This window comes from Halichoerus grypus, chromosome 4 (assembly GCF_964656455.1).
Source record: "Halichoerus grypus chromosome 4, mHalGry1.hap1.1, whole genome shotgun sequence".
Classification (NCBI taxonomy): Eukaryota; Metazoa; Chordata; class Mammalia; order Carnivora; family Phocidae; genus Halichoerus; species Halichoerus grypus.
In genome coordinates this window covers 3747967-3768821 of record NC_135715.1, presented here as the reverse complement: position 1 = coordinate 3768821, position 20855 = coordinate 3747967, and the positions used below count along the sequence as shown (strand labels likewise).

The 20855-nt window shown below is 41.3% G+C and overlaps 1 protein-coding gene and 1 non-coding gene across 4 annotated transcripts in view; one reads left to right on the top strand and one right to left on the bottom strand.

The window, feature by feature from the left end:
* The window catches only part of MYO16 (myosin XVI), a 574226-nt gene that overhangs the window by 433805 nt on the left and 119566 nt on the right, over positions 1-20855 (top strand). For all 3 annotated transcript variants that reach the window (XM_078070087.1, XM_078070086.1, XM_078070088.1), the window contains exons 24-27: positions 666-741; positions 5744-5919; positions 8348-8428; positions 8693-8898. In XM_078070087.1, coding sequence (XP_077926213.1) covers positions 666-741; positions 5744-5919; positions 8348-8428; positions 8693-8898 — 539 coding nt within the window. The remainder of the gene's footprint in view (positions 1-665; positions 742-5743; positions 5920-8347; positions 8429-8692; positions 8899-20855) is intronic.
* On the bottom strand, positions 137-209 carry TRNAR-CCU (transfer RNA arginine (anticodon CCU)). The gene has a single exon. It is a non-coding gene; the product is annotated as a tRNA-Arg (tRNA).

The window sequence follows — 20855 nt, the reverse complement described above, 5'->3', positions numbered from 1 at the left end:
AATGTTTTTAGAGAAATTCAGGTAATCCAATTTGTGTGTGTGTGTGTCTGATTCAGAGGTGTCTGTGTCTGTGTGTTTCACTCAGAATCATGTTTTCTTCATTTTTTTTCCAATATTTTATTTTAAGTACTCTCCACACCCAACATGGGGCTCAAACTCACAACCGTGAGATCAGGAGTCTCGTGCTCTACCAATTGAGCCAGCTGGGCACCCCGTGTTTTCTTCGTTTTAAAGACGAACTGTTTAAATGATCCAAAAGGACTCTTTCAATAAAGAGACCATTGAATTTCTTCAACTGAAATCACTCCTTCTTCCCCAGACATGGTGGAATCCTCCTACCTGGTTTAGTGAGTTTTCTGGGCAGGCAAGCGTCCTCAAGAATAAAGGGGGGCTGCATGAATGTGAATCACCACCGTTTTCTCTTAAACTCACAATCAGAGGGGGACTTGGAAAATTAGAACAGGAGACGTGTCCCTTGTTTGATGTGCAGAAAGGGAGCACCCGGATGGGAGCTTTGAACTTGGGTGTAACATGAACTCGAAGACATGAAACACCTCTCTGGTGAATAATTGAAAACTTCCTCTGAATCAGATTATTCTTTAAAAGAAATAATTTTTGTGATCATGTTTAAACATTAGTAACCGTGCTGTTTTCTTTTATTATAGGTAATGTATGAAATTGTTGGAGCAATTGAAAAAAATAAAGACACCCTCTCACAGAATCTTCTATTTGTAATGAAAAGTAAGTTTTTTCCCCTATGGTTAAAATGCCACACATTTCTTCTTCATCTCTGAACATTGTCCTCTGTAATATGCCACCGGCGACAGGGGGATTGAAATATCTTTTACATTCTAAAGCCCGGAATAATAAAGAATGGATCTTGCCACACTGTACATTGGCTACAATTTAATTTGGAGTCTAGTAGAAACCATAATTTAACTAAGCTTTTAGCAGATAGAAATATAAAATACCTTTACCACTCTAGTGGTATGAACATAAAAAAGCTCCTTTGTGAAGACTAATAAAGATTAATACAGCTTCCAAAATTATTTAGGCCACAGCAGGGTGAATTTCATTACTGAAGATGAAGTCTGGAGCACACCTAAGGGTGGTATTTTATTCTTATGTACTTTCCGTTATAAAGAATTAATGCCCATGAAGTAGAGGGAGTGTATAAATTTATATATACACACACACATGCATATATGTATGTATCAATGTATAGGCTCCATCTACTTAGCGAATCTTAGCCCTTTATGTACGTGTATCTATTTCTATACAACAGGTAAGTAACTATATACTACACTTAGATATGGTGCATTTCTATGTATCAAAATGTGTACTTCTGCCTACTTTAGTCATTATTTCTTGATAGCAATTCTGTAGACCTTGGTTCTCATTTTCCTAACAACCTTAAAGTGAATTAAAATGTATCATCTTTTGTGCTTTAAGTTGCTTGGCATGAGCTGAGTCATTTATCTTTCCTGGAAAAAAGAAGCCTATGATAGCCTTTCATGAGATAGTTGGATGCCTCTGAGCTGGAAATAAGACATCCATATCACTGTTGGCTTGAGGAACGTATTTACCTTAAATCAAGCAGCACAGATGCAATAGATTATTTTTCATGGGGAATTACTCGGCTCGTCTCTCAGAACTTACGGTGATTGAGTTCTCTTAAAACTGAGACTGGTGGGAGGAGCATGGGATTGGAATAATATATAATATCATGTAGAAGGAAAGAACTGAAATAATTGACCCTATTGATTATCATTGGAAATATCTTCCTTCTTGTTTTCAGTTATTTGACCTTCCATTTATAATGTACTGCCATCTAAGTCATATCTTTTTTGAAGATCTAATATATAGCATGGTTTTGAAGATGGTGCAATGGCTTTTTCTTTATTTTTTATTTCAGGTGATAGAATATATATTTAGAAAGAGAATGTGATGGCTAATGATATTGTGATCCTTCTTATCTTAACAGAGTCCCTATATTTTAAAGTCATTCTTTTGTGTATACTTGCTATTAAATTCCAAGAGAACACAAGTGAGTCTTGTTTCATTCTAAATACTTTTGTCATCTGAGCAGGTGGACAAATTTACAATGCATTCATATATGTTTATACAGGAAGTAGCAGGTGTTTTCTATAAAGGACCAGATAATAAACACTTCAGGCTTTGCAAGCCATAAGGTCTCTGTTGCAACTTCTCAACTGTGCTGTTATAATGAGAGAGCAGGTGTAGACAATGCAAATGGACATGTCTGTGTTCCAATAAAACTTTATGTACAGAAATAGGCAGTGGGTCGGATTTGACCCACAGGCCACGGTTGCTAACCCATTCTGTCATATAGGAAAAAGATGCATGGTTGTGATATTATTTTATGAATTTGTGAAATGTTTTGATGCTGTAAATAGTTGTTAAAAGCTAGTGTAATTCGTATCATATGACCTCAATGATAATGAGGAATTCTTAATCTCAGGAAACAAACTGAGGGTTGCTGGAGTGGTGAGGGGTGGGAGGGATGGGGTGGCTGGGTGATAGACACTGGGGAGGGTATGTGCTATGGTGAGCACTGTGAATTGTGTAAGACTGATGAATCACAGACCTGTACCTCTGAAACAAATAATATATGTTTAAAAAAGAAGATAGCAGGAAGGGAAAAATGAAGGGGGGAAAATTGGAGGGGGGAGACGAACCATGAGAGACTATGGACTCTGAGAAACTGAGGGTTCTAGAGGGGAGGGGGTGGGAGGATGGGTTAGCCTGGTGATGGGTATTAAAGAGGGCACGTTCTGCATGGAGCATTGGGTGTTATACGCAAACAATGAATCATGGAACACTACATCAAAAACTAATGATGTAATGTATGGTGATTAACATAACATAATAAAAAAAGCTAGTGTAATTTATAGATAATATTTTTTTTTTATTTTTGAGTACCTTACTAGGTACTTTGTTTATAGTATCTAATTGAATCTTCATATTATCAAAAAGCTCCCAATTGAGGAAGGTGGTAGGGTCTGTTATGGGATCTGAACAAACATCCCTTTGTCCATGAGACACCTTTCCAAGTGGAGGCAGGTAGCTTGGAGACTCAGCTCATGCAGAAATGCAGTGAGCGCTCTCATCTGTGCCTGAGATGTGAAATAAAGTCTGCTTGGCTCAGAAAGAGGCAAAAGAGTCAAAATCTGGAGTATTAAGTCTGCTTAGAAAAATAAAAAAATTTAAGATCTACTGTCAATAATGTTAACAGCTCTTGAGTCTACTGTCTCCAAGTGCCTCTGCATACCTGCTCGTAAACTGTGCGCGTAAGTTAGCTTATCCTGATGTCCTGGCAGGAAGACACTCGATGCAATGTTTACAGACCCCCTGCGGGGGAAACAGTTAATGTTTATGTTGAAATGATTTCAAGTTTAAAGTTACAAAATTAGTACCAAGAACTCCCATATGCCCTTTTCCAGATTCCTTTTCCTCAGTTCCCTTCTTTTACTCTGGCTTCTCCCTCCCACTCACCCTGTCTTCCACTCCCCAGCATCCTTCCCTCTGTGTGCCCGTGTGCACGTGCATGTGCATGCATGTGAGCACAGGTGTGTATGTGTGCGTGTGTGCATGTGCGTGTGTGTGTGTGACATATATTTTCTGAACCATTTGAGACCAAGTCACAGGCATCTTTGGTATACATCCTAAGCTAAAGGACATTATCTTACAGAACATCAGCCACCTGTCAGAGTATTAAACATTGATGCGGCGCTAACATCTAGACCTGAGTTCTGTCCCTTTGCCACTCACTCTTGCCATGTCTTTCGTAATGATTTCCCCCCAATTCAGGGCCGGTCGCTGCATTTAGTTGTCATTTCTCTTCAGTCTTCTTTAATTTAGGACATTTTCTCTGCTTACCTTTTTCTTTCATGACTGACATTTTAAAACCTAAAGGCCAGTTGTTTTGAAGACTGTCCCTCAATCTGGATTTATTTGCTGTTTGCTCACATTGTCATCCGCGCACCCCTTCTTGGCGGGAATCCCACAGAGGAGCTGGAGGGTCCTCACCCATCCCGTTCAGAGGATGCACCGACTGTTTGAAACCCCATTGGTGACATAGCCTTGTTAAGGTGACCCCCGTCAGGCTTCCGTAATGGAAAGCTGCTGTTTTCCTCTGTCATTGATAAGTAGCCTGTAAGGAAGATGAGGCAAGTAAATATTCTCTTCCACGTCACACTTTCACCCGCTGGCTTGCGTACATGAATGATTCTTGCCTGAATCAATAGTTTCTCTGACGGTTGCAAAATCGTGATTGTCTACCCCCCGTTTTTCCATCAATTGTGACATTCAATTGTAAGAACTCCCCTTTCTCATTAATTAACTAATTAAATTATTATTATGTATGGGCTCATAGATTCCTATTTTATCGAATGAATCACAATCTATTACTATCATTATTTTAATGCTAACATTGCTCAAGACGTGGCCAGGGAGAACCCCTTCAAGCCAGCTTCCACATTCTTTTCAGATTCTCATGACCTTGTTTAGCACTTCCTTATATTCCAAAATGTTCCAGGATTATTTGCTATGCCTCCGAATCAGCCCTGTGCCCAAGAAGCCTAGATTTATTTTAGAGAAGAATGATATTAAGAAACACTGAGGTCTGGGGGCCTGATGAGCCCTTTTCTACTGGGTTGTCCTTGCTTTGAGGCTCCTTCAGAACTAGACAGTTAAAGATATATAGATAATATATAGGTATGTAGCTCTATATTAAAAATCATGAATTTATCTTGATAGCCCTAAATTGGATCCAACACCACAGGGCTCCATTTTGCCTTCCTGCATTCCATAATTGTTCTTTCCTTCTCTGACACTTCTCCCTAGTTTGTGTATTACGTAGTGACTTTCCTTTATATGCTTTGCTACTAAGTATGTTAGTCGGAGCAAGCAAAATAATCTGGGTGTGGAAAAGGTAGAAAAAAGGTTTTGCTGTTGAACAGTGCTAACCAGCTGATGGGTCGGCATGATCCTAAATGATGTGCGCATGACTTCACATTTTAATCCTGTATAATCCTTGAAGTAGGTATGTCATGGTCATTTTGTAGAAAAAGAAACTAAAGTGTGAGGGTTGTGTATATACAAATGTAGGTAACGTGAGAAAAGTGTCTTATAGAGCCCTAACCACCATACACAGTTTTCACTATGCTATTCCAATTTGTAACCAAAATTTAGTAGAATTTGTATAACCTAACATGTAAAATACATCGGCTTTTTACCTTTGTAGCTGAACAGTTTCCCCTAACAACTGGTACAAGCAAATGAGACAGGGTCCCCCACAGGTGTTTACACACACATGGAGACTGGATAGATCCTGGGACATGTGTTTCTGGGGTGGGAAGTTGCTGGTGGAAACCACAGGTCTTCATGACTTGGCCAAGGGCACTGAAGGCCCGTATACCCAAGCCGGTGAGATTCAGTTCCCACGGCTAGGAGAGTAGCAGGTGCTACTCAGAGAGCCAAGGGCCAGTGCTCAGGTGGAGGACAGGGGACACGGGATTAGGACTCCTGGCCAAGGACAGGGAAGGTCAGAATTCATCAAGTGCTAGGATTAATGGTGGGGGCAAAGGGAAAGATGGACCTCTCACTTACGTCTTGCACTGAGAATGTCTAGGGCTTACGGCCCTGGAATGAGGGTGTGTTGAGAGCTTATGTACATAACAATTTGAATGCCACTCACAATATCTCTTTATTTCTTTCCTAGCTAGTGAAAATGTCGTGATCCATCATTTGTTCCAGTCGAAACTGTCACAGACGGGATCCCTCGTGTCCTCCTATCCTTCTTTTAAGTTCAGAGGACAGAAATCGTCCCTGCTCAGTAAGAAAACAGCAGCTTCTTCAATTATTGGAGAAAACAGGAATTATCTAGAACTCAGTAAGGTAGGAGTTTCTCTGATTCTTGTTTGGTTGTTCTTAAGTCTGCTTAGTACATTTACTTTTTCTTTTTAAAGTGCAACTCTGAAAACTGATGGAAACAAATTGATATTTTAATTTAAAAAATGAACGAAAAGGATGCTGCCTGAAGTATAATCATAAGAGAGAGGGGATGGTAGAAGAGGGTCCCGTAGAGTGAAAATTCAATAGCAAATAGGGCATTAGTAATTTTATTGGTTGTCTCTGCAACATCCTATTTGTGCCTTGTCTCGGTGACTGTCCTTTTGATGAATGGGAACTGCAGGGAATAAAGTTAGCTACCTTATTCTGTTGACATTAATCACTTCAGAGGTTTTAGGTCTCTAAACAATGAATTGTAGCTTCTCTTAAGACATGGTGTATGTTGCCGGGGCTGGAATTATTTTTACCGGATAGTTTGTAGATTTTAAGCTTACTTTTGTATTATACTAGTTTTAATGTGTACGTGTCCAACACACGTGTGGTTATAATTAAAACATAAAGGTTCTTTTTATAAAATAGAACTACAGATTCAGTGGAGTTTTCTCAAACTGATAGGAAATAGGTAGGAAATGTGTTAACGTTAAGGATTCAGCCCCTGACAGTAGTCTGGTTTGCTCCGCTTGCCTCTACCAAAACCATAGAGATGAGAAATATGTTTGGGAAGGTGTCCAGGACAATCAATTTTAGAAATTCAGTTGTTGTAGCTTGTTGGAATGCATTTTAGCTTACCAATTAAAATAAAAGCATAATTAAAATCAGCTCTATTTTGGAAGAGTGGCAAGATGTATATAACATATTAGAAATGAGTGAGTGTGCGCGTGTGTGTGTGTGTTTAGCCAGTGGTCCCTACAATTAGGGATCCTTTGATGTAGTCATTCCTGCGCTATCTGATCACAGGAATTCTACCTCACTGCATACAAAATGGCATTTTTTACATAAAAAAGACAAAGGGTTACCCTTTATAAGGAAGATCTCTACTCCTGAGGGTTTCGCTGAACCTCCTGGCCCTTCCTTTCTCAATCATCCTGGAAATCAAGAGCGAGAAATCACCACACACCTCTAAACTGTAATTTTTAACCTTAATTATTAAACATTACCAGGCATGGATGCCATTAGTCTTTTCCCTGAAGGACTGCAAAAGGAAGATAATTCACGGTGGTTCCTCCACCCAGAGAGGGAAATTGAGTGTTCAATTTCAAGGGATGGAGATTTATTTATTACGATTATTCCTTAAGTGTTTCATTCCTCACTTCTGTGCAAACTGCCCTCATCCCTGCACGTCTGCGCCTGTGACCAGGATTCTACCCACTCTTTAACTGAGCATCACGCTTGGCTTTGTGTTTGTAGAAAACCAGTTGATCTTGGACCAATCGCTTCATTTTACATTCCCTTGTCAGTTACAATTGATCATTTCAGCTTGACAGTTCACGTTAATGGAAGGAAATGAGCGGTTGCCGTGATAGCAACAGCACCATATTGACAAGAATGTTTCATCAGATTTTTTCTCCTATCAAGACCTCTTTATTGTAACATAAATGATTTTGGATCAATAGATATGTTGGTCTCAGTCTGTGTGATTTTGTGAAGGGCAATAGTACATTAGTGGCCGGGGTTCCTTTTAACCCCCGGTGGGATTGAATTAATTACCTCCTGCCCTTTCTTTCCCCATTGGCTTCCTTTCCACTGACTTCTTTTATCTCCAATATCATTTCATCTTTGCTACGTATGCCTTTTTTTTTTTTTCTTTTAAGAGCTGTATATAATGACTTATCGAAGAAAACACAGACTTTTGCCATTTTTCAGACAGGTAATTTACTAACTCCTTTGAGTAGTTAAAAAAAAAAAAAGAAGAGGAAGGGAAAGAAAAAAAAATGGGAAGAAATTGATTGTGGTTAAACTTAAGGGAATAAACCAGTGATTGTTAGAGCATCAAATCTTTGGAACATAAGTGAGTATCCATTTGCCTGGCAGTAAGCTACCACTTCCTGAAAAACACGCACAATGGTGACGCAACCAGGCACCAGCGTGAGCTTGTTTCCTGCTAAGCGAGTCGGGCTCTGATTCTCAAAATTCGAATAGAAGCAGGGTGGCAACTTCTGTGTACTTGAAAGGTTGGTGGTAATGGTATTATTTAACAAGTAGTTGCCCGTTTCCCCAATTTATAGTACCATTGCCGAAAATCATTTGGTACTGATTTTTATAGTCTGCTATGAATCTGTGTCATCTGTGAGTGAATTCACATGGATGGGAGGCTGAATTTTTTTCTTCTACATGGAATTTAGGAAAATACTGCTAAAATCACTATGTTGTACACCTGAAACTAATGTCAACGATACTTCAATTAAAAATAGATGACTACATACTTACATAAACAAATCTGCTCACCCTTTGTTTCTTTTTATTTTCATTACAGTTATTAAAGAAGAAAGGAACTTCTACATTTCTTCAAAGACTGGAACGGGGAGGTCCAGTCACCATTGCATCGCAACTCAGGGTTAGTGGATTTTTTGGTTTTCCAAAAGTTAGATTTTGATTATATCAACTGTAGAGGGCTTACGTGTATTTTTTCCCCATTTTTGACCTCTTGAGTACCTTCAGATAAAAGTAAGCACTCAGTGTGCACACAGACACACACACCACAGAGAATTCATAATAAAAGATATATGGGTTAAAGATAAACATTTCTATTGAAAAGCTCTTTATATTTTCAGTCAGTGTTTTCTTTGGAGAATCAGCTGTTTTTTGCTTCTCTCCCTAGAAATCTCTAACGGATATTATTGGAAAACTTCAGAAGCGCACTCCGCACTTTGTTCATTGCATCAAGCCCAATAACTCAAGACTGCCAGATACTTTTGATAATTTTTATGTGTCTGCTCAGCTACAATATATTGGGGTCCTGGACATGGTGAAGATCATCCGATATGGATACCCTGTTCGCCTTTCCTTCTCGGATTTCCTGTCAAGGTAAATTCTGCTCTTGAAACATTATGTGCATGCTTGGTGTGGCATTCTGACGATGTGCTAGCAAGGATCTTCTGTTTTGTTCTTTGTTTCAAGCATCGGTTTTATTGTTTATACAGTTGACTCTTTGAACAATGGGGGAGGTTAGGGGCGCCTACCCCCACACACACACTTGGAAATCCACATGTAACTTCTGATCCCTCCACAGCTCGACTACTAATAGCCTACTGTTGACCAGAAGCCTTACTGATAACACAAACAGTGGATTAACACATATTTTGTGTGTAATACGTATTATATACTATATTCTTATAATACAGTAAGCCAGAGAAAAGAGAATGTTATTATGAAAATCATAAGGGAGAGAAAATACATTTATAGTGCTGCACTATATTTATATAAAACAATCTCCATTATAAGTGGACCCGCACAGTTCAAACCTGTCTTGTTCAGGGTTCAAGTATATTCTTCTAAGCTGAGTAAACAAAATACTCTGGGAAACAATAAAATGCACTGACCAAGCTTTTTGTAGAAGTTACTAAACTTTGATACCTTGGAAACCATTTTCATGTTCCTTTATATGAGTAGATTTCCTTGGATTTAAAGATTTCTAAAATTGTTGCATATAATGTTTACATAAGTTTTTCTGTTTAAAAGAACATAGGGGCACCTGGCTGGCTCAGTCAGTAGAACATCTGACTCTTGATTTTAGCTCAGGTCATGATCTCAGGGTTGTGAGATCAAGCACCGTGTCGGGCTCCACACTAGGCATGGAGCCTGCTTAAGATTCCCTGTCTCCCCCTCCCCGCTCTAAAAAAAAAAAAAAAAAAAAAGATTCTCCCTCTCCCTCTGCCCCTTCCCCCCTCAAAAAAATAAATAAATAAAAAATGAAAGAATGTATATATGTGATTATTTTCTCCCTTATATCTATGAACAAAATATTTTTTTAGATCAGGGAAACTACTCTCATTGGCCAAATCCAGCCCACTACCTATTTTTGTAAATAAAGTTTTATTGCAACACAGGCACTGGTGAAAATAATGACAGTGTCTGTTCTTAGGCTATTACAGAATAATAGGGAAGTAAGCAAAAAAAAAAAAAAAAAAAGAAAGGAAATAAAGTATTTAGTAATCCTGTATAAAAGAAGGTGAAGTTTTAAAATAAAATTGATATAAAATATTATCAATATTACAAGAATAAAATCTAGCATTTATGGTTAAAACTAACTGTACACCTAGTATGGAAAATCTATTTGACAAACCATTCATTTAAGAAAAGAGATTTAACACTTGGTTGACCAGAAGTTCCACTTGAGCCACTAGCGTGAGGAGGCGGCTAACTGAAAACAACGTTGTCTGAACTGCCCTGTTCCCCCAGCAGAAGGTGGTGAGCCTGGCTGTGTGCGCACATGTGTGTATCTATATTATATATCACAATGATTAGAAAATGCTTTTTACCTTTGTTTTTTTGGTATTTTTCCAAGTCTACTTTGACATATATACTCAGCCAGGACTTATCTCTAGGAAAACAGTATATGAGATGAATGTCTGTTAAAATTAAGTACGGCATTTCACATATACGCATCTCTTGCTCTACCATGACCTCTAGGCTGGGACCGTGTCTTACTCAGTAACAGTGCTTGTGCACTGGAAGTGTTTAATCAGTGCTTTCAGAATGGACCTGGCCTTGCAGATTATTCATCAATTTAAAGCAATATTTCTACATAACAGAGACCAGAGCCATGGTTTGTTTAAAAGAGTAGTGGGGATGGGAAATGATACTTTTTGGTAAATCTTTGTATCTCTTTCACCAGCCCCTTACTTAAAAGGAGATATGATTTCTACTTATCCTTATTTGCAGTGACATATCAATAGAGATGGAATTATTAATTTATTTCAGTGGAAATTTGCCACCATATTTCTTTTTTAAGTAGGCTCCATGCCCAGCATGGGGCCCAGTGTGGGGCTTGAACTCACCACCCCGAGATTAAGACCTGAGCTGAAATCAAGAGTTGGAGTCTTAACCGACTGAGCCACCCAGGCATCTTGCCACCATCTTCCTTAAATGAAGGATTCCAGTCTGGGCTATTGTCACAAAAAACACTGATCCTTAGAGAGATGATCAGTTTCTATAGAACTTGAATAAAACGTAATCCACATACTGTCACATCAGGAAGTAGCATAATTTTTGTCTTTGGTATAGTTGACACACAGTGTTACCTAAGTTTCAGCTGTACAACATAGTGATTCCGCTATAATTTAATATTTATTTAGAAAGCTCATCAGAACTTTGACATTGCCTCAGCAATCAAGCATCATTATATAAACAAAGATTAGAGGTGCAATTTAATAGAAAATTTTGCTTGCCAAAATCAGATAACCAAATGTATTGTTCCTATGTAAAATACTGATTTTCCCTTCCTATCACCTTGTCTTAATTGTTAGAGAATAAAACCCTTTGAAAAGAAATTACTTTGTTTAGTACACAAAAAGGAATATGATTGCCACAAGTGTATCGGACAGGGAAGAAAAAGATGTCCCAATTTGAAGCAAGCACCTACTTACTTGAACAGCATTTATTGTTCCTGAAATCCAGCAGGACACTAAACAGGGATAATGACATTCCTGTGGAATCTGTAGGTGGATGTGATGATATTGCAAATTTGCTTTGTGGTATTTTGGCTTTAATAACTGTCGATCATTCTGAGTCTTCCTAACTGAAACTGGAGAATCGCATTAGTCTAGCGGATCCAATTTTGATTAAATGTAGAGGTACGCTTGCTGAGTGTTTGCCTAATAGCATCAGTAGCTTCCCAGTGGGATGATAAAGATGTAAGGTCCTGTCTCCCGTGACAGGAGACTCCGCGAGTTTGGATATAGGAAAAAGAAAAGGAGCATCATGATCCATAACTGGATTTCCTGTTGCTATGAACTAAATCGTACGTCCCCTAAAACTCATAGTTCAGTTGAAGCCCTAACCCCCCACTGTAACTGTACTTGGAGATGGGGCTCTTGGGAGGGCATCCTTGTGGAATGAGCTCATAAGCATGGAGCCCCGATCCGATAGCATTAGTGTCCTTATGAGAAGAGTCATTAGAGAGCATGCACTCTCTCCGGGCTATATGAGGACACAGCGAGAAGGCAGCTGTCTGCAAGGTAGGAGGAACCTCTGTAGAAACGAAATTGGCCGGCACCTTGATCTTGGACTTCCCAGACTCCAGAACTGTGAGAAAATAAACTTCTATTGTGAAGCTGCCCAGTCTGTGGTATTCTGTGATGGTAGTCGAAGCTGGCGGGGATACCTGTGTTTGTAGGATATGTTTCTATGGTGTCCATGGGTGGCAGAGCTGGACGAATTATGTTGGGAAGTTTTCGGCGCTTGTTCTTGTTATAAAATACTCTTGTGTCAATGGAAGGAAATAAGAGTTTAGGGGCATATATCCTGTGGTTTCAAAAACTCTCTCATCCTTTTTACCTTTGTATCCATTGACTCAGTAGTATTTACTTAATATTCAAGATTCATTCACTCAGGCATTCTCTCCTTTGGACAATCTTTCGTAGAATCCCAAAGTGCTTGGTGTCTCTTTCTAGGCTTCAGAAAGGGCTTGTGCAAGACACCTGTTATATGCTCCCTGGAAATAGCCCTTCACGTCTCAACCACCAGACCAGAGGTTAGCAGACTACAGCCCATGGGCCAGATCTGGCCTGTCACCTACTTTTTCATATGGCCTGAGAGCTAAAAATGTCTTTTGCATTTTTAAATTGTTATATTTTAAATGGTTACGTAAATACAATATTTAACTTCCTCAGTCTTGTCTCTTGGCATACAAAACCCTAAAACGTTTACTCCCTGACCCTTTCCAGAACATATTTACTGTCCCACATGAGGCCATAGGCTGCTTGGATGAGGGACAGGTGTTGCTGCATTCCTGGACTCCAGCAGAATGCCAGTCACCCTTCGTGCTTCTCCAGCCAACTCAGTGACACTGAACGGAATGGATCTCATATGCTCTTCTGTCTCAATAACTTTCCCTAATGTTAGTCTGGTTCTTCAGTGTGTGAGATTTTTCAGAGGGCACTGTAAATGACAACTCTCAGCAGTAGATTCTTGGAAGATAAAACCCCACGTCAGTGGCTTGCAATAACAGAACTTTATTTCTCTCTTGCACTCATTTCTGTGATTTAGAAGTAGTACAGCTAAGCTCAGGCCAGCTCTGATCTGGGCCTCTTTTTTCATGGTGGGCCCCAGGAAAAGCTGAGATGTGGGACATGCCCTTTCTGTGTCAGAGGGAGAGGAGAAATGGCCGGAATGCGTGTTGCAATGTCTGCTGAGCTGTGGCATTTTTCACTTATATTCCATTGGTTAAAGGCAATCCCTTGGCCAAAGCCAACATGAATAGGGTGGAGAAATGTCCTATTCCTAGGAGATACTATACAACTCGTAACAAACTCAGTTCATCTGTTGCTCTGTATCAGACACCCCAAAACTTCATGGCATAAAACAACATTGTATTATTTCTCCTAGTTCTGTGGGCTAACTGGGCTCAGTTGGGGAATTCTTGCTTGGGGTCTTTCCAAAAGTCAGAGCCATATAGCAGAAGATGCTGGCATTAGCTGGGCTGGACGTATAAGATGGCTTCTTCGCTCATGTGCCTCGGTGTTCCTCCAGCAAAACAGTCTGGAACTCTTCCTGGCAGCTCCCAGTTCCTGGGGCAAGAAGGGAAACTTGCAGTCCTCCTCGAAGCTGGGCCTGGAACTGGTCCATCATCGCTGCCCTTGTATTTTCTTGGCCAAACAGTTGCAGACCAACCCAGGTCTATCCCCTGGAAGAAGCAATGGGTGGTAGCCAATGCCAGAACCAGCTACCATAGCCCCTTGAAGGGAGAACAGGCAAGTAATTGGGAACAATAGGAAGACTCTTCCATAGCCATGCCCCTTTGTAAGAATTGCTATTATTTCATCTCTCCCCAGTAAGTATATGGGAGTTCAATGTGTTGAATAATATAATACCATCATGGTTTTGTGTTTTTTTACAGTTCTAGAATTGAGGGAAGAATAATATGAGGTAATGCTAGGAAAATTGTTTGGCTGTTTTTTTAAAAGATTTTATTTATTTGAGAGAGAGAGAGAGGACGAGCAGGGGAAGCAGCAGAGGGAGAGGGAGAAGCAGGCTCCCCACTGAGCAGGGAGCCCAATGTGGGGCTCGATCCCAGGACGCTGAGATCATGACTGGAGCCGAAGGCAGACGCTTAACCGACTGAGCCACCCAGGCGCCCCTAGGGGAAATGTTTTGGGAACTCCTTCAAGGTATGGTACCATGCCTTTTACCTTGTAAGGTGCGGTACCATCATTCTCCAGTGGCTCGTGACATTGTAACAAACACCACTTCTCAGTGGAGCCAGCAGATGCCAGTTGTCATCCCCGTGAGTCTCTCCTTCATCAGAGCACGAGCCCCTCACTTTTTATCTTCTTCTAGATGCGGCAGGGAAATCTTTTGGAATCTACCTCTGGATGCTGGGTCGCAAGCTTCTGGAGCTCATGGCCACCCCCCCCCCGCCCCCCCCGTTCATCTATGGACTTACTTACAGTTGGCAGGGGAGAGTAGGACAGCATCACTCCAGGGTTGACCCTTTGGGGAGGCAACCTTATTTGGAAAAGACAGAAGGACTTGTGGGCGAGAAGCACCCCCGGGGGCTGGTATGATGCTTGGCGTGGTGAGGGAGCATGATCTGTCCTCTGAGATTGTCACTGGATGGGATCCCTCTCAGAAACAGTCTGAATCGTTGAGCTTGTTCCAGCGACATAGTGGTGGCTGAGAGGTCAGGCTGTGAAAGCACACGGCCGTCATACTAAATTGGGTGCGGGGGGACGCACTCAAGGAGCCGCACTTCGGGTTCTCGGACTCCGCGGGCGGGTGGCGGCCGCCCGGTGAAGCAGCATCACCAGAGCCCTAGGTCTGAGCTGGAATCTTCTAAACGTTTTCCTTGTTCCAGGAAAGTGCTTCCAGTACTGTCAGTGCGTCTTTAATAGAAATGTGAATTAATAGGTCCGGGAGCTATTGAATGTCCTAAAAGCTTTAATTGGCCAAAGGTCTGTTTTCTTCGGGGTGGTTTTGCCAAGGCTTCCCGTGTTCTCCCTGCTGAAACTGACCCGCCGGGTTGGCTTCATGAAGTTTGGGAGGAGAGGACCGGTGACTTTTCAGTGAAATGTGAAATAGGAAAGAGAAGCATCAGGCACATGGTTCTAGAAGCCATTTCAACTGAAACATCTTTATTGGGAACCTGTTATGGTGCTCAGTGGGTTGTGAATCATCATTTCCCCCATAATCTACTTGGGGCAAGTGTGAACTTCTTCTCTAAAGGGCCAGGTGGTCACCGTCGTGGGCTGTGGGCACGAGGTCACTGCCGCAAGCGCTCAGCTCTGCGGGGGACCCCGTGCAGCCACGGAGGGCGCGCGGAGGACAGACCCGCGGGAACAGAGGGCAGGTGGTTTGGGCCCCAGAGCAGCTGACCCTTTACCTAGGCCCACCCAACCCCCTTTTCCGGAGGAGTTGGGGAAACTTGTCTGTAGGATGGGCGCAGGGAAGGAAAGGTGACTGATATTTGCTTTTGCGCTTCCCAAATCTGCTCAGATCCGCGGTTGTGCCCCATCTGCTGGCATCCGTCGTCCATTTCTGCCTTACGTGCTCCCCCCCTCTTCCTTTCGTCAGGTGTTTTACCGAATCAGATGTGGTTACGACAGAAGTCCTCCCCGTGTGCGCGGATGCCCACTGTGGGTCACGCTCCAGATCGGCACCGTGTGCTCATTATTCTGTGCCTCATAATAACCTTTTCAGACAACCACTCTCATTGTGCAGATATGAGTTATCTTGTCCTTACAAGCTGCCAGCTTTGATTTAAACGTGCCTTGAGTGCATTCATCAGCGCCGGGGAGGCTGGGGCGGGGCGCTGGGCTGAGCGCTCCCCGAGTGTCATTCATTCCATCCTCGCGTCCCTGGGGACTTGGTTACAGTAGCATTCCTGTTTGCTAGCGGAGAGAACTCAGGTCCCCATGGAGTTCGGTACCGGCTCAACCTCTCGTCCCTGAGGGTGTCTTTAACCGATCCACAATGCTGGTGCTGTGCTGACGTTGGCCCTGTTCCCATGTCCTCTTGCGTCGCACGTCCTCCTCCTGCTGGATTGTCGCTAGCAGAGGTGCAGGACTCCAGAGCAGCACCGTGACCTCAGTGGGGAAAATAAATCCCGGGACACGTCTCACATTCAGCCCTGGGCCCTGCACTCTGGATTTCCTTTGCTCTACTTCCGAAAAACAACCCAGCTAGTTTCATTGGGTTCCATGTCCCCCAGTGTCCCTGTCCTCACCAGTAACCTTGCATGGTCACACAGCGGCAACGGGGCGCTGGATGATGGAGTGTGGACGGATGAATCGTGACTTCTGGAAAATGAGCTCCAAGTGAGTAAGAGAAGTGATCCTTGCAGATGGAGAACTGCACGATTTCATTTAAAATAACAAAAAAGTGAACACAAAAGTGTTTTACAACTTTCTAACAGTACCTTGGAAACAATACACCACAATGACTGGTCTAAAATAATTTACTAAGTGATTCCACTTGAGTAAGCATCCAATATGAAACCAATGAAATCAGGGTGATTAGTGCTGTTCCGGGAAAATAGACTCAGAAGCTACAGGAATTCAGTATTTTAACAATTCTATTGTATTTCTAAAACGGTTTTAGAAGAACATTAAAAATTCAGTCCCAGAATTCCGAATCTTATTATTCATTACCTGATTTATCTGGGCTTCCCCACTTTCCTCCACTGATGTATCTTCATGTTTTTAATTGTAAGTTATGTCTGGCAAAACATAATCACAAAATGATCTTGCTTTTGGGGCCAAACCAGCTTTAAATACTTACCCATAAGTTACTTGTTTCATTACCTACAAACTATTTAATTCTATTTATAGAACAACAGTGGTTTTTAATGTGACCATTAGTATGGGATAGTTGTCATTGATTCTATCTGATTGATCTCAATAATTCAGGAGTCTACAAAGAACCTCGTGTCGTCATTGGGATCTTTGAAGGAACCTAATCAATAGCATCTTTTTCCTTATTCAGTTTTTGGCGAAAGTGAGAAGGCAAAATGATCAAAATGTCACCTTTCAAAGACATTGCTCAGCGGGAGAGCTGGAAGTGCCTAATAGAGCCGACCCTACCACTGGTCAGCCTGACCCCTCAGTTACAGGCAGCATGGACCCAGCTAGACTCTGCCATGAGGGAGACTGTGCAGGGAAGGCTTGGAGCTTGGAGAGCTGAGGAAGACGACCAACTGTGAACAACAAGCAGGTGGTTCATTAGCAGCTGAGACTGCTGTGTATTTTTCTCACCAAAATTGCCAATCGGATTAGTCTGCCACCGCACCCTCCCTTACGAAATGTGCGGGACTAGAGAGGCCAGAGTGTCATCCCACCTTCCTCTCTAAGGAAACAGCTGAAAAGAAGCATCCTTGGTGAATCTCTGTGGGGTTTTGTGTTCTGGGACGTTGGACTCCTCCAGGAAGCCTGTCAACAGCCTCGGGGTATGGCTGGTCCCCTGGGGGGACACCCCGTCCTTCATGAGCACCCCACTACTTCTTTCTGTACCTTCTGGGACCACTGACAAGCAATATAAATTTTGCACCCAAAGATTCTGAAATGGGCCAACAGTGCATTACTTTAATTGATTTCAAGGCCACTCTGTATTCATGGCTGTAAGTGCATTTTATTTCCAGTTGTAAACCCTGTCTAGACAGAGTGTCCAACTGAGTCTATCAGAGATTCTGCAACCAGAATAAATGAAAATATTAAAATAAAACAAAAGAGCAACTCAGATAATAAAATCCCAGTAGCCTAGATATTCCCCAAATTTGACTATACATTTTCTTCCATTATTAAGTGCCCAGTGAGAAATGAAAGTTCAAAGATTAATATGTCTTGTAAATGAAAGTCCAGAGATATTCAATTCCAAAGGAATTGAAATCCCAAATCTGATTATCTTGCCTTGCTGAGTTAAATGTCCAGAATTCCATATGCATAAGTTAAATTTCTATTTCTGAATCATTCTTTCCAGTTTCTCGCTCAGCTCAGACGAGCTAAAGAGGTTCCAGATATCCTGGCTGAGCTGGGACTCTAGCATGACAGTGTGAGCGATCAGTCACTGTGTTGGTCACAAAACACCGCAGACTCGTGGCCTAAACAACAGATACTTATTTTCTCCCAGTTCTGGAGACTGGAAGTCCAAGATCAAGATGCCAACAGGGTTGGTGTCTGGTGAGGGTTCTCCCCTTAGACTGCAAACAGCTGCCTTCTCGCCATGAGCTCCGTTGCCTTTCCAGGAAGTGTGCCTCCAAAAGAATGAGAGAGTGAGGATCAGAGACCAAGAAGCAGACTGAGGGACAGAGCGAGAATGCTCTCCAGTGATAAGGACACAAATCCTATGGAATTAGGACTCCATCCTTATGACCTCATGTAACCTGAATTATCTCCTAAAGAAAGACCCTATTGACAAATTCAGTCACCAAATACTGGATATCAGGGCTTCAAAATATGAATTCGGGGGGGATGGGGCAACAAACCTTCAGTCCATCGTGGTCGTCCTTCTGGATGCGACTAATTCAACCTCGCAGGTTGTCTTGACTCAGTGCCGCATCCTTGATTACCTCCACATTGAGAGTCTGAGGAGTAAATAGTGGATGTGAGGTTATTCGGGCCCTAACTTCATCATACACACTAAATATAGCAATCTATCCCTAGTAGTTTTCTCTCTAGAGAGAGCAGGATACCACAGGCAGAATTATTCTAGAATCTTATATTTTTTGTTGACAATGACAAGGGTGACTGTATAGTATATGGACCAAACCAGGACATGTTTTATAATGAAATGGGGAACTTGATAATTTTGACAGGAATCCAGGTATAAACTGGGACTGCCCCTGGCAGACCAGGACATTGGCCACCCTACTCACCCTGCACCCACCTGCTCGTGAGCCTTTGGTGCATTGCCAGGAACATTTAACCCCTGCCATCCCTAGTACAAGCTCTCTTAAGGAAAACCTTCTGCTCTGTGCACATAATAGGTAGCCAGCCAGTATTTGTTGAATGAACTAAGACATGAATTAGTAATGTTTTATTTTCTGTATAGTTTTATAGTTGAGCTCTACATTTGGTGGCCAAGATGTATAAGATTCATTAGTGGGCCAAAAGAGTTGTCATTATCTAATCAGCTTAAAATGTTTGCTTTAATTATGCCAAGATATTTCCATTTTAGGACAGCCCTTTAGACTTTAGCACGAGACAGTGATCCCAGGTTTGCCTTTTCCACAGTTTAATAATATTCTCACTCCCCTCCAAAATACCGTGAGTCATTCTCCGGAATTTCTAGTCATATGATAACTAGACAACAGTGCCTGGATGCGTACTCCCATACTTGTCTAAGAAATAGCTTCATTTTATGTTTTTTCTCCTGTGTTCTTTGAAATGCTTTGTTAACTAAAGGCAGTTTCTTTGATCCCGTAAGGATGGAGGACCAATTTATGCAGTAGAAATGTATTTAGGAATAAAAACACCAAATCACAGTAGACTCTACTGATGATCTATGTTTAGGGGAGACGCTATTTTTAACTAAGTAATTTATAGTTAGAGCTGACCCACTTTGTGATCTTTCTACAATATGCTCACTTGAACCCTCTACTATAACTATATTGTTGTAAGACCCTATTACAAAGCTTGAAAACTTACTTTTATGGCAGTTTAATAAGTAAATATTTATATTATATGAAATAAAGAGTTCTACATTTAGCAGAATGTATTCAACTGCAGAATAAAAGCAATTTGTCTTATTGTTAGGAAACCCATAGTTTTAAAAAAAATCATAGTTTTAAAAATGTGGTGATGATAACATATTTTTAAACTTCAATATTCTTACAAATCTCTCCATTTATGACCAAAAAAATCCCAACATATTTCTGTATAGGGCCTCAGCTACTTTCTCCACAGCTGGAGAAATGGGATAACTGATATTAGGAAGGAACTTATATTCAAAACAATGAAATCTGCAGAAAAAATGAATCCTGCAGAGTGACCTGAAAATTGTCAATGCACGAAGTGAGGAGCTCCAGAGGAAAATAATAGGAATAATCTGAACTATCTCAACTGACAAATGGTTGGAGATAGGGGCAATGTGACTTTTTTTCAGTTCTGATCATCCTGACACAAAAAGTCAGAGTCCTATTCAGGAAGTAGAATACCAAATGTGGCGTTCATCATATTCATGCCCTCCCTTTTTTGAAGAAACTTCTTTTAGGTCTCTACAAAGCTAAGAAATGGAAGGCATCATTTATACATTATATTTAGTAAAGAAGTAATTATTTAACAAGACAGGAAAACAAGAAAGTTGTATTGTACATTTTGCATTAGAGATACATGCATCATTTCAAGACTGACTTTTATAGAATTATCAGGAAAAAAACTATTTTTTTTTTTAGAGAGAGAGCATGCATGAGCAGTGCGGGAGGGGCACAAGGAGGGAGAGAGAGAGAGAGAGAGAGAGAGAATTTTAAGCAGATTCCATGCCCAGCATGGAGCCCAATACAGGGCTCAATCTGACAACCCTGAGATCATGACCTGAGCTGAAACCAAGAGTCAGATGCTTAACCAACTGACTGAGCCACCCAGGCGCCCAGGAAAACACTTTCTAAAAGGAATCATTACATGGGCTATTAAAAACTCTACTGGTCCTGTCCCAGTGAAAGGTGTATTTGGAGCAAGTGTAGATACAGGATAATCTGTTTTCTATGCCCAGTACACCCCAGTGTCAAGACCAACATCAGTGCCATAATCATCTTCCCACACCAGAATTAAACAGTTCAGCACTGCTTAATTAGATACTTTTAGATGTTGACTTCCAAGTCTTTATTATGCTTT